This window comes from Dromaius novaehollandiae, chromosome 5, assembly GCF_036370855.1.
Source record: "Dromaius novaehollandiae isolate bDroNov1 chromosome 5, bDroNov1.hap1, whole genome shotgun sequence".
NCBI classification, from domain to species: domain Eukaryota; kingdom Metazoa; phylum Chordata; class Aves; order Casuariiformes; family Dromaiidae; genus Dromaius; species Dromaius novaehollandiae.
In genome coordinates this window covers 45,197,273-45,210,709 of record NC_088102.1, presented here as the reverse complement: position 1 = coordinate 45,210,709, position 13,437 = coordinate 45,197,273, and the positions used below count along the sequence as shown (strand labels likewise).

At 43.1% G+C, this 13,437-nt stretch overlaps 2 protein-coding genes across 6 annotated transcripts in view; both read left to right on the top strand.

The window, feature by feature from the left end:
- Positions 1–99: 99 nt before the first annotated feature.
- Positions 100–2,905, top strand: HARBI1 (harbinger transposase derived 1). Of its 2 annotated transcripts, XM_026093172.2 has the most exons (3): positions 100–285; positions 777–1,548; positions 2,123–2,905. In XM_026093172.2, the coding sequence occupies exons 2-3, from the start codon at positions 879–881 to the stop codon at positions 2,497–2,499; spliced, it is 1,047 nt and encodes a 348-aa protein (XP_025948957.1). In that variant the 5' UTR covers positions 100–285; positions 777–878; the 3' UTR covers positions 2,500–2,905. The 2 variants fall into 2 exon arrangements, with proteins under 2 accessions (XP_025948957.1, XP_025948955.1); XM_026093170.2 differs by lacking the exon at positions 100–285 and having other exon boundaries at positions 309–1,548.
- A 146-nt stretch (positions 2,906–3,051) lies between these two features.
- The window catches only part of AMBRA1 (autophagy and beclin 1 regulator 1), a 140,704-nt gene continuing 130,318 nt past the window's right edge, over positions 3,052–13,437 (top strand). For 2 of the 4 annotated variants that reach the window (XM_064512674.1, XM_064512672.1), the window contains exon 1: positions 5,797–6,058. The gene's annotated coding sequence lies outside the window, so the exon portion shown is untranslated. Of the gene's footprint in view, positions 4,788–5,796; positions 6,059–13,437 lie in introns of those variants that run through there. The other 2 variants (XM_064512673.1, XM_064512675.1) reach the window with 2 other exon arrangements.

Sequence of the window (13,437 nt, the reverse complement as noted above, 5' to 3'; positions counted from 1 at the left end):
GGGTCCCCGCGGGCCGCGGGCGCGATACAAAAGGGGCAGCGCTCGGGGCGGCCCCCGGCGGCAGCCTGCCGCCGTGTCGAATCTGCTGCGGGGAACGCGCGGGTGGCGGGGCGGGCTTCGCCTAGCGGGCCGGGCGGTGCCCTCGGCGCGGCGGATAACGGCGTTGCCCGCCGCGGGGGCCGGGCCGCGCTGGGGGCAGCCGCAGGGGGCGGCGGCCGCGGGCTCTCGGGGCCGCCCGGCGCGGTCGCTGGGGAGTGGGGGACGCCTCGGAGCGGCTCCGGGCCGGTAACGGCCGGGGGGCGCCCGTCTGGGCTGCGGGAGGCGAGGCGAGGCGGCGGCCCGGCCCCGCCGCCCGGTGCAGCTCGCCCGTTAGCGCGGGCAAGCGGCGGCCGGGGCGCGGCGGCCCCAGTAAATCTGATTTACTCGTTGAACGTGGCCTCGGTTGGCGGTGATGGAGGGTGGTTACCAAGTAGGGGGAGTCGGCTGTTGGGATTTCAACAGCTTTCCACCAAGTTGCTGGAAAGAAATTCCTCTCGCCACTGGGTCCCTTTCTTGCCCTCTAAAGCGGGTGAGACTGAGGCACCTCAAGGAAGCTCACGCTGCCAGACACAGCTGTGAACTGGCTGCTTCACTCTCTTGAGTGCTTCTTGTTTGCCGCTGAGTTTGGTCCCCGTGTTTTTAAAAAGCAAATACAAAAAGGAATAAAAAGATTTGCTGTATAACCTGCTTAAAAAGAAAGTTGCAACAGAGTCTGAATGACTGTTTTTTGTTTTTAGGAGCTGTTCAGAGTCTCCTTCCTCCTTGCTTTATGCAGGTGAAGCCTCTGGGACGAGTTCTCTGACAGAAGCAGCTCCCAAGGAGCCCCTCGGGCATTTGCGATGGCTGTACCTATTGCAGTTCTTGACTGTGACCTCCTGCTCTATGGCCGTGGACATAGGACATTGGATCGTTTCAAGCTGGGGGATGTCACAGATGAGTACCTAGTATCCACGTATGGTTTTCCCCGACAGTTCATTTACTACCTGGTGGATCTCCTGGGAGCCAGTCTCTCTCGCCCTACACAACGGTCCAGGGCCATCAGTCCAGAGACCCAGATACTTGCTGCATTAGGTTTCTATACCTCCGGCTCCTTCCAGACTCGCATGGGAGATGCAATTGGCATTAGCCAAGCCTCCATGAGCCGCTGTGTTGCCAATGTCACTGAGGCATTGGTGGAAAGAGCCTCACAGTTCATTCACTTTCCTGAGGATGAAGCTACAATACAGAGCCTGAAGGATGACTTTTACGGGCTGGCAGGCATGCCAGGAGTGCTAGGGGTGGTTGACTGCACCCACGTAGCAATCAAAGCACCAAACGCGGAGGACCTGTCCTATGTGAACCGAAAAGGTCTCCATTCTCTGAACTGTCTGATGGTGTGTGATGCCAGAGGAGTCCTGCTGAGTGCAGAAACACACTGGCCAGGCAGCCTGCCTGACTGCACTGTGTTACAGCAGGCAGCCCTTACAAATCAGTTTGAAACTGAGCTACATAAAGACGGTTGGCTACTTGGTAAGTCAGTTTTCCATGAAAGTCCATCAGATTTTGGCTCCTTGTTGAGTCTAGAGCATCTGGGCTTAAGTGATAGACTTACTTCTAATTGTTTTCCTGAAAATGCTTTAAAATCTGAGATTGTTTGGACTATCCTTCCCTTAGAAAGCTAGAACAAAAACTATAAAAACTGTTTTTATAGTCTGAGTACTGTATATATTAGCTTGTATACCTTCTGTTAAGTCCTGGTTTTTGGTATCCTACACCTTTCTGAATTAAGCAATTTTTAATTCTACATATGATTCCTGTCCGGTTGTTATAATTTCACTGTATTGTATAGTAAATGAATTCTCTTAAACTCCTCTTCCATGTTCTTTAGGATTTCTTTGTGTAAAATAGATTGTCTTTATTTTTTTTCTTTTCTCACACTTGTAAACCTTAGCTATTGTTGCTCTTTCATGTTTTGTCATGTGTTCTGTTTTAGCCCCCAAAATAAGATATCCTATATCTGCAGTTCCAGAAAACTGAGGGTAAAGAGCTGAAATCTATTGTTAACTGTAGGTATGTAATCTCTCCTGCTTGTCAACACTAACAGGTGACAGCTCCTTCTTTCTCCGAACATGGTTGATGACCCCTCTGCATATCCCTGAGACACCTGCAGAATATCGTTATAACATGGCTCATTCTGCCACTCACAATGTCATTGAGCGGACATTCAGAACCATTCGATCGCGTTTCCGCTGCCTGGATGGGTCCAAAGGCACCCTGCAGTATTCTCCAGAGAAGTCCAGCCACATCATTCTGGCCTGTTGTGTACTTCATAACATCTCCCTGGAACATGGGCTGGATGTGTGGCCTTCTCCAGCCACAGGACACATGGAACAACCGGAAGAAGAATATGAGCAAATGGAATCAATGGATTCAGAAGCCTGTCGTATACGCCAGGAGCTTTTGCTTACTCATTTTAGCTAATTTTGTGACAGCTGCTAAAGGTTGGTGTGACAAGAATACAGGGGGAAATATGCCCCTGCTCTGTAAGTTCATAAAGACTGAGCAGCTGTGAGACAGAGAGAGAGAGCTTACTAACTTCATTTCAGCGGATGTTCTGAACTTCTCTTGATCTTCTTGTAAATGTCATATTTAGTTGTTAAATTTTTACTGTTGTGATGCACATAGATTCCCCTTTCACCTGTTGTAGAGAACAATGACGGTAATGTGAGATTAGAGGAGAACTTGGGAAACGGTCTTTGATAATTATGAAAAATCTGTAAGGTTTGAACTATTTTACAAAGCACAATTCTATGCCAGTTTGTAAGCTGAAACACTTATAATGAATTTTTAAACAACATTTCACACAAATTAAACTTCCTTCTGGGTTCCTGTCTAGTCTGAATTCATGAGCAGCAAAGTACAAAAAAACACTCCTCATTTGGCTTGCAGATACAAGTTCTTACTAAATTCCATTAATGGTTTTGCATACCTTCCAAAACGCAGTGATTCCTGTGAATGCTGATGGTTGTGTTCTGGGAGGTGTTAGGCTTTTTTGGTGGGTGCACACTAGTGTATGCACATATCTGAAAGGTCAAGAAAGACTGAATGTTTTCTTCAAATTGGAGAAGATGTTAAGCTATGATTGGCTGTGTCTGTTACTTAACAGATATCAGGAAACAGGCTAGCAAATTTAAGTCTAGTTCTCACTAGATACCACAACAGAAACTGTCATTAACTGTTCATCTTGTTGGTTGCTCTAAAAGAAATGTGAACGACTGACTGGATGACAAAAATTGAACTGATTGCAGAAGTTCTCTATTTAGATCAGAGCTGAGGCATGGGAAGGCTACTCTACCATTGCTGACAATGTCCCTATTCAGTGGAAAAAAGACTCTAGTTGCACACAGTTCTTATTGGCACAAGACTTTGAAGTGTCCTGGCAATATTCTCTTTCCAAAGGATACGTATGTTTCCAAGGATATTGCTTGACAGCAGTCTGAGACAATTTTGTTTCTTAGAGATTTTATTGTTTACTGGGTAGTAAATGTAACATCCAAGTGGTAGGGAATTCAGAATGCTGGGAAAAAAACTGACACTTAAAGTAGCAGTTTGGCCATTTAGCCCAGAAGGTCTTTCTGTTCTTTGTCTGTAGAGAAAATGAGCCTGGATCATTACCCATAGGTTTTAAAAATGAAAGTAGAGGACATGTTCCTATGTACAGGATGAAGATCTGGGATTAGACATAGTTCTGTCAGTTTGCAATAGTGGTAAGCATTTACTATTTTATACACAATAAGCAGGCTTGATGAAGCATAAGCAACGTGTTTTCTGAGGCCTTGATTTTAACTGTAAAATAACATGTACAACAATCTGAGATGCTTTTCTATTTTGTTTATACCCTCTCCCATGATGTGTCACCTAAGAACTACTATTTCTTATTGTGGAGAAAACCCTGCTCCTTTTACCTAGAAGGAAACATGCAAACATTCTTTTCTAGAAAATCATTTGTAAAATAATCATAGTGCCAAAATGAAAGGTAAGAGTTGCTGCCATACATGTATGGTGTCCCATAATTGTATTTGACTATGCTAAAAATGCTTACCATTAGACCTAGACACCAGTATGAACTGCATGAGCTGAGTGGGTGAAGTGAAGGTCAAGTGGGACTTGGACATGTGTGGGTACACTCAGCTTCCATGTAATAATGAGTTGAAGTTGCTCAGTCTATACTGTTAATAGCTTTTGACAGCATGTGCTGAAATCAAAGTGGTGGCACTTCCTGGAACATGTTCACTGCAGGAGTTTGTCTTCCTGCAGCCACAGTCACCTTCGGTAGAGTGTAATTTCAAAACTAATCTCTCTGCTTATCAGTTTGGCCAAAAATTGCATCAGGCTGTACTGACAAAACCAACTTGTTCTTCCTTGAGTCCATGCCTTTCAGTTGATTTGGGAAATGGAACTTATTCATCTAGAGAAGTTTGCCTTACATACTCCTAAGCAACTTCCTTCAAAACAGTTCATCTGGACTCTTCCGTTTCCCTTGGGCTTAGATCATACTTAACTCTGACAGCTGAGAATCATGTCTTTTTCAGCTTTTCATCTCCTCTTTGCTTCTCCCTCACAGAACTCACCAGCTGCATTCCAGAGTGCCTAAAGTTTGTGCATTGTCAGAGCTTTGAAAAGTAAAGTCTATCCTGACCATCCAATGCTCATGCTCTCTGGTAGATCTCAGCCATCTGCTGGAAGATGACAGTGACTGACTATCCAAGGTACTAGAGTTTTCACTACTTGACTAAATTACTCAAAAAATCCCATCAACAGCCCTTTTCAGTTTTTCCCTTTAAACACCTCCTCAAAGACTGCCTAGTTAAGCTGTTAGCTGCCTTTGCTCCCTCTTATGCTGCCTATTACAATAAACCTCAAGCTGTACACTTCACTCATTTGGGCTTTTTGACTCTTTTTCCTTGCTGATATATAGGCCCAGAGTGCCCTCATTTGCTTAGATTTTGCTCCTAACATTGAAGTCTCTCCAGAGACTCTCATGCCTCTGATACAGATGAGGTAGCACTACCATTACAACAACTCGTGTTAGTGTCTCCCTAGGGCTTCTCAGTACAGGCTGACCCTCTTTCAGAGGGGTTATGTACACATTTTGTCTTCATCATCCACAATGTTGGAGATTAATATATAGTAATAAATATTAACAGTCTGCTATTTAAGGAAAATAATCCTTTTTAAAATTAACTTTTATCTGGTATCAGTATCTCTTTCCTTCTAAATGTGTGGTATCATCTATCTTTTCTTGCCCATTTTTTTCAATTACATTTCCCCCCTCCCTCTATCTTCAGGATAAAAGATGTGAGACCTGGAAAATGTCTTGCAGGGAGAGATTTAAGAAGCATGTTCGAGAAAAGATTAAGCAGTTCCTCTCTGCGTTAGAAGTTTCCCCATCGTTAAAAAGTTCTGTAACAGCCAAAACACAAGTCTGAACAGAAAAACCCCAAGCAGCCCCTAAATGCAAACCCAGGTAGATCAGAAGTAAGGTGTGTTTTTGTTTTTGTTTTTTTTCCGTTCAAGCCAAAGCAGCTTTTGCAGTGATTAAGCTGTGTGTGGTGGTGGTGGTGGTGGTGGTGGTGGTGGTGGTGGTGGTGATGCTCCTCTCCCCCGCACACGTCCCGCCTTCCCACGGGAAGGCGGCGAGAGCAGGCCCGCCCCGCCCTGCGCTCGCCCCTCCCGGCTCGATTCATCGCGCCTGCTCTCTGCCGCTTCCGGGCGGCCCCGTGGCAAGCCGAGGCGAAAGAGCTCGTCGCTCGACTCGCCGCGACTGGCACAGTTCTAGCTTCGGCTGCTCGGGCCTTGACGCCGCTCTCGGCTCTGCACTTAGGGCCTGGCTCGGCGCTCGGCTGGCTCGCCTGGCCGGAGCTCGGAGCGGCGGCGGAGGCGACGAGCGACACTTGGGGCAGCTCGCTCTGGCTCCGGTCCCGGCTCCGCTCCGCTGCCTCCGGCCCCCGCCCGGCCTGGCCCGGCCCGCCCGCCCCAGGTAGGCTCCAGGCCTACGCGCTCGGCCTGGCTCCGGGACAGGGCCGCGCCGGCGGGGGGCGGGCGGGGGCCTCGGGCTGGGCTGGGCTGGGCTGGGCTCGGGCGGCCCCGCCGCGGGCGCACCGGGAGGCTGCGGGCACCTGCCCGTGCGGGGCCGGCGGCGGGCGGAGCGGAGCGGGGCCGGGTCTCGGCGCCGGGCCTTTGTGAGGGGGCGCGGGCGCCGAGCCCGTGGCTGGGCCGCGCCGGGTCCTCGCGGGGCGCGGCGCCGTCCCGGGGCCGGGCTCCTGCCGCGGCAGCGCCGGGCGCGGCGGCACTGCGGCCCGGCCGGTGCCCTCGGCGGGGCGGGGAGGCGCCCGAGGAGAGCGGCCGTTGGGCCTCGGGAGTCCGCGCCCCCCGCGGAGCCGCTGCGAGCGGAGCGCTTCCTACAGCCTGAGCTCCGCACCGGGCTCGGCGCGCGGGACTCTTCTCCTCGCCGTGGCCGCCTGCCCTCGTGCTGCTCCCATCTTTGTTTGCGTTGGAAAAGGCTAGTGTCTTAACGCCCCCCTTTAACATCCGGATAACGATAGCTTACGTTTTGAGAGGCTGCTGTGTTGAAGTAGAAATAACCCTTTTTTTCCCCGTTTTCCTGTCTTATCCACTTAAAATGTGAAGTAGATGCTGTTTTCTGTATCCCTCCTTTTGTTTTTCATAGTGCGTATTGCAGAATGCTTGCTTCTGTAAGTAATATTTTTGCATAGAATCCATTCACATCTATGTCTCCAACACTATGATATTTCGTTACCCCTCTTGTGGGGGAGCGTGCCTAGTTAGTTCATTAGCATTTTGTTTTGTTTTCTCCTACAGTAATCCTTCAGGCAACACCTAAGTTTCTGTAGTTTTCTTTGAGTTTTTCTAGGTTATTTTTAATCTTGCCAGTAACATGCTTTCTGTTGTCTTCGGAAAGTGCTCAATGTAATTCTTGCGTTAAAAAGCATTTAAACTTCAACAGCAAATAGAGAGATGTTTTAGAGGATCACTCATATTTTTGTCCAGTATGTTCTTTTATAGTATCTTCCTGTTGTAAGAGACAGGTTCAGGAACCAAGAATAGCCTTCATTTAGGTGGAAGTTTGTCCTCAGGAAGATCAACTTTATGAATATAGAAAGTGTATTAGCTGCGTGTCTAGGTTCAGGAAGAGTGCTTCATGTTGCTTCATTTCTCCTCCATATGAAATGTTCACAGATCTTTATGTAAGAATCTAATGTCTTTTTTCTTTTTCTGTATTTGCCCTTGTTTACTGCTCCACCCAGTTTGATATCCTTTGCAAATGTCATGTGGCTCCTTAGCCTTTGCCACTCCCATCCTCTTTCAAATTGCTGATGGGAATGTTAAAATGGTCCTAAAAATGACCTTCTGGTAATGTGCATTTGCTGCTGATCCATTACAGTACCGTTTAGTTTTGTTGCTGGGCTAGTTTTCAGAATGTGGGATGGGGTTAAATTTGAGCAGATTTGAATGCCTTACGAGTAAGGTTCAGTAACAGTACTGAAATTCTCTGCTAAAGTTAAAAACTTCATTCATATTCTGAAACAGTATTGCAATGCAATTGCTATCATTTGAAACTCTTCAGTATAGCTTGCTTAGTAGTACTACAGTCCATAGTTAATTTTGCTATGGATAGTTTTTTTTTTTTTTTAAGTTGGTACTTTTGTGTTCAGGTGGTAACAAGTGAGTATCTATCTTGTACTCATCTGTTGATTTGTGGCAGTGTAGGTGTTAATGAGTGTAACAATCCATTAGCATCTCTCTCTCTTTTTTTTTTCTTTTTTTTTTTTTTCCTCCCCTAATACTTGGGAGGGAGAATATACTTGAATCCAGATATCCAGACTTGCCTTTTCAGATTTAGCTATCGGGGAGGAATTAGCATTTTATCCAGAGTGTTTACTCTGCTGACAGCTTTTCTTTCTTTTGCTCTTCTGAGTCATAACTGACCCTCTGGATTCTTGTTTGGTTGTTTCCGACTTTTCCATTTTTGACACACCATTTCTAACTTTTACATAGATGTAACAACTAGTTGTAAAGCATGCAAGCAGTAATTTTATCTGCTGGTATTCCTTTATCATAAATAGGGATATAAATACTTTCCCCTTTCTTGTGTTATAAGGTTTATGAAACTTCTGGAAAATAACTTTAGTATCTTTAATGCAATGGTTAGCAACCTAACTGAATTCAAGGTTCTTGCAAAGTTATTACTGATACTGTTAATACAGTTAATGCTAATTAATACTGTTAATATGAATGGTATTAAGGTCCTTTTCTTCCCCCATCCTTCCCCCCTCCCCTTAAGGTTGCATTATCGGAGACCTGGTAAAGGGGGGTAGTATGTGTTTGTAGTTACCTTGTTTGCTTTTGTGTTAGTGGCCATGCACTAACGTAACAAGTAAAGTAATAGAATCAAAATAGTAATGAGGTGAGGAAAGAAGAATCGTTTGTGGATTTCAAAAATGAATAACAGATGATGTGCAATGGAAGAGACAAAATATTAGAAATAATCTAATGCAAGGTTATTAAAATGTCTGTATAGTAGTTTCTTAATGAAAGACCTGTTAATTGGGTTGCTTAAAGCGTGAGGAGATGTAATTGTCTACCTGGAATTGAACGTTTATTGCTAAGAACCTTGACTATAATTGTTACCTAGTAACTATCTGTTGTCTCCAGTTTTTGTGAACTGTTTGTTGAAGGCTTATAGGAAGATGAGGTGCTGGGCCTGAGCATGGAGAGGGTCATCTTAATCTTTGTGCTAGCACAGCTTCACTTCTAATGTTCTCAAGGAATCATTCAGTGAAGTCTTTTGGGCTGTCCTGACTAAGTGATTCCTGCTGCCCTGCTCCTGGTACGTAGCACTAGTTCTCCACCTTGTGCAGCATAGAATTGCTGAGAGGGGTCTCTGACCCATGTTTTTGATGCATTTCTTTTCTCGTATTTCTCTCATACTCTCAGTCCCAGGCTGAGAAGGGAAAGGGTCTCAAGAATTTGCTGTGTTTCTATGTTCAAAGTCTAGATCCCCTTTTTCTTCCATGTCATCTTTAGTTTTGATACACCTGTGCATGAAGACTGCTTCAGCTTCTGCGTGGATCACCTCTGCTTTTGATTTGTTACCTTACTTTATTATTTCCATGTGAACAGGGAATCATGTGAACTGTGTTTTTTAAATTATGGTCTCACTTTCAGTTGTGTTTTCTTCTTTACTTAGCTAGTGCACACATGCCTTAAATTGGTGCAGAAAAATACTACATTTTCATCTTGTGGATATTTCTTTGCTACTCTGCAGTGTAGGTACTCCCAAATTTCTCTTCCATGTATAATGTCAGTATGTGGCACTTATCTGTGGCTCTTGAACTTGAGGAACCTTGATGTGACTTTTACTGTATATATTGGGACTTTGGATTTAAAATTTCTTTACTTCTCTATCTAAACAGAGAGCATTTCTCAGGGTTAATCTGCATTCTGTCTCTTCTTCCTGTTCCTCATTTATCGCTGTGTGCAGTACTTGGTGCAAGATACCCCAGGCTGAGTATGGAATTCAGAAACAAACTTAATTCTCTGGATCTTAGTTCTGCTGTTTGGCTTCTTTTGTAACTTTGTGGAATTGCTTTTATTCTCATCTCCGCTTATGGATTGCGACTAATGTCTTCTCAAGAATTCATGAAGTTTGTGCGGAAATGGTAATAGTAGTCACGGAAGTGCTCCAAGTTATCATTGGTAAATGAAACTGTCAAGCTCCAGACACAGCTGATCACTTACGTTATTTTTTTTTTGTAATTTCCCTTCTCATTTTTTTCCGTTAGTTTTCTGACCTTTAGAAGTTGATATCTGCAACTTTTTCCTCCACTTCCTCATAATTTTGCTGTAAATAACCAGCAATTAAACTCTTGACTAAAGAATTCTCTTGAAAGTGTTACAGCTTATTTAAACCAGTTTGGGAAGAGAAATTAAGATTCTAATGGCAATAAACTTTTTCTTGTACTCATATAGTAGTTTGAATTGATAATGTACTATTGATAGCTCTGTAATTTGATCAAATTTCCTGACCTGTTTATAGTTTCAATTTAAAATGTGACACTGATTTTTGTAATCACGAAGCAATGATACAAGCTATTTCTCTTTCAAAGTTCTATTCTGATTTATGTGGAAATGTTCAGAGCTGCAGGTACAACTTAGAATTGTGTATTTAATATATCTGCAAAAGATGTGCTTTGACATTGCATTTGAAATCTCCTTGGCCTTAATCAAGGGAAAGCTTCAGCTTACTGAATAATAGTTTGGAGAAGATCTAAAACCTTAAACAGGACAGTAAAGCAGAAGTACCTTCATGGTAATAATTTTGCACTCTGTTACTTAGTTGCATGCAAAACTGATTTTTTTTTTTTTTTTTTTTTTTTTTAGCCTGTGCAGGAATGTTTTGTACATCGGTCTACATAGTCTACTACTACTGATTTGATTAACACAACTCTCTTAAAACACAGTGATAGTTTATTGTCTTCTCCCCTTCCTCTTGTCCTGATGAAGTTGTGTTGGATGTGGCTTGAGAACTGGCAGTTTTAGCTTCACCAGCTTAGGTTAAAGGCTGGAGCAGTCCTAAGTTACAACAATATTGTAGCCTCTGTGTAACCAAACTATCAGAAAAGAATGAAGGTCAAAAAGTAGGATTGTTTGAAAACATCCATCTTGCAAGATGCAGTCACCAGTGAGAAAAGAATACTGCAGTAGTCCTTTAAACAGGACATTGAAAATCTTGGTATTTAGGTTGAAGACTGGCTTTATGCTCTGTAGAAGTTCAGTGTCAGGAACCTGCATCCTTACAGTGTCTTAAATTAAGCTGTGTGGTGTGGGGTTTTTTTTGGTGTGGTGTTCTTTGTGTGTGTGTGTGTGTATATATATTTATTAAAAAAATTATATAAATTATATATTTGTGTGTATATACATAAAAGACAGAAAACAGCAAAATGGTTTCTGGAATTCTAGTTTTGCGTCTTTCATTATTTTGTTTAATCATGCTTAAGATAAGCTTGTTATGCCTCTATGAACTATATTTGTGGGTTAGCCTTGCTTAAAATTCCAGTGGATCATAACTTTATTTTCAGTATGTATTTATTGTTATCTTGCAGCAATATCTGAATGTTCCTTGAAGCTGTCTCTTCTAGAAGTTTTTTCTGTCTTTTAAACCCCAAAAGAGCTCTAGAACCTCTTTGAACTGTTATAAAGCTCATGCAGAAGTACTACAAATGGAGTTGAGGGAAAGCAGATAGTACTTTTAAGGGGAAAACTTAAATATGTAGCTGATCAGGTAGACTTTCAGAAACTGCATGGCTTAGTGGCTTAGTACTGAGCATAGTATCTCCCTCTCTTCCAAAACTTGTCTTGAGTTTAGGTCAGTGGAACTATTTTGAATGAGTCATGTCACCCTTTTTTTTACAGATTTTTATTGCTGTTATTGCATTGTTCAAATTCCAGTGCTGCATGCTTTGATTACTTACCAAACTAGGACTCTTTTACTTGTGCTATTTGTTTAGCTGAGTTAATTCAGTGAAGAGAGGGCAAATCAGCTTTTTTGTTTTGGTTTTAAATAAGCTTTTTTTTATTTTGCTCTGTCTTGCAGGTGGAAACATGAAAAGGGTTAGAGGGAATGGTGTGACACTTGGTATGAATCAAATCAATATTTTAAATAAAATTACTGGTAGAATTCAATCTGTGCACTTTAGGAGGATGTCAGCATTGTCATTGCCACGTTGCAGGTCGCCTTGGAATGGATTTATACCCCAAACTGGGATATAAACAAAGAAGTGATCTGTAAAGTCATTGGACAGAGTTGTGTTATTGCTTACGTCTGTCTATTCTTTCTTGGAGAGCTCTTGTCTGTGGGTCCCAGAGAACAAAGTTTTATTGCTTTTATGAATGAAACTCTTGTAAAAACGGAAGGACTGCACTAGTCTGTAGCCATACTGTTTTTCTCCTTTGCTCTAGTAAGCCTCTTCAAGACATAGGGGTTTCAATAAAGCAATCAGCCTCAAAGTTAAGCTATGTAATATATAAAGGAAAATAGTAGTGGAAAACACTTTGAGGAAATAGCATGTCTTGTGACTACAACCTATATGAGGATCTTTGATTGTGAAGATAAAGCGTTTGGCCTCTACCACCATGTGTATTGTTTTCATGCCTGTCTGAACATCTTGTGATCATTTTGGAGAATCCACCCATATGTACATCAGTGGGATTGCGAAGTTTTGGTCAATATTTAATAAATACAATCAAAAAGGACTCCTGAAAATTTTTGTGTTCCATACAGTCTAGTAGAAGTTGATTTGCCTTTTCTGAATCAGTTTTGACCATCTGTTGTTGCTGACTAAAATATTTGCAAATTCAGATGGATCTTATACTAATTACTGCCAATGCAAGGTGATTACTATTTAAAAAATGACTTTCTGGTGTTTGGGCAAAGCCTGAGATGTTGCAGTCTGAAGTTTAATTTAGAATGAATGAAGTAGCATCCTTTTTTGTTAGTGACTGGACACTTTGCTTAAGAACAGGCATTTTGAAAATAGAAGATATTCACTTATATGATGGATAGGGCCATAGCCAGAGCTTGGGGCAGTTTAGAGTACTAACAGTCTGATTCTCCTTGTTGCTAGAGACAAGGTTTACTTGTGTTTTTGCAGGTCAGTGGCACACTTCAGCTGTTCGTAAAAGCTTCCCCTGCCCCTAGCTGTTGTCTTAGTATAATGTACACACTGGCCAATAACCTGTGGGGATCATGTCAGTTTTACAGTCAGACTTGTTTTGGAGGTCTTAAAATTCTGCAAAGGAGCTTTGGGACAGAAACTAATAGCACATGGCTCTTTCTTCTCTGGGCTTTTCTGGTGAAGCTTGAGCATACGTTCCCTCTCTGTATCCCAGACTGCAAAGCCAGAGACAGCTTTTATATTTCACTTAATGTTGCCTCTTTCTTCATCAGTCACTTGAGACTTCTTTGGCAGCAAAACTGTCTGAAGTTATTGGACGTTTCTATCTTTTGGATAGAACTCCCATTATAAACAGCATTTACTGATTGCAGCTTTTTTTTTTTTACTGGTAGAGCTGTTCCCACCCTTTCTGTATACACACATCAGGAAAGGCTTTCGGTGCTGGGCTTGGCATGCAACCAAGAAGTCCTTAGGAGTGGTAAGAGAGATTTTTAGTCTGAGAGCTGAAGGCCACATGAAATAACTTTTTTTCCCAATGGAGAATTCAGTAATATGAGGTAGTACTTGGCTGACAGGAAGATCTGAAATTCTTTGTACCAAAGCCAGCTGTGCTTCCAGGACAGTGGTACGAGATTCTCCCAAAATCAGTAACGCCAAAGAT

What these genes read in the sequence shown, in the direction of transcription:
- HARBI1 (XM_026093172.2), top strand. Translation starts at nt 879, where the DNA reads ATGGCTGTACCTATTGCAGTTCTTGACTGTGACCTCCTGCTCTATGGC. An exon ending in TAAAGACGGTTGGCTACTTG is followed by an intron (nt 1,549 to 2,122) that starts GTAAGTCAGTTT and finishes CAACACTAACAG; the next exon opens with GTGACAGCTCCTTCTTTCTC.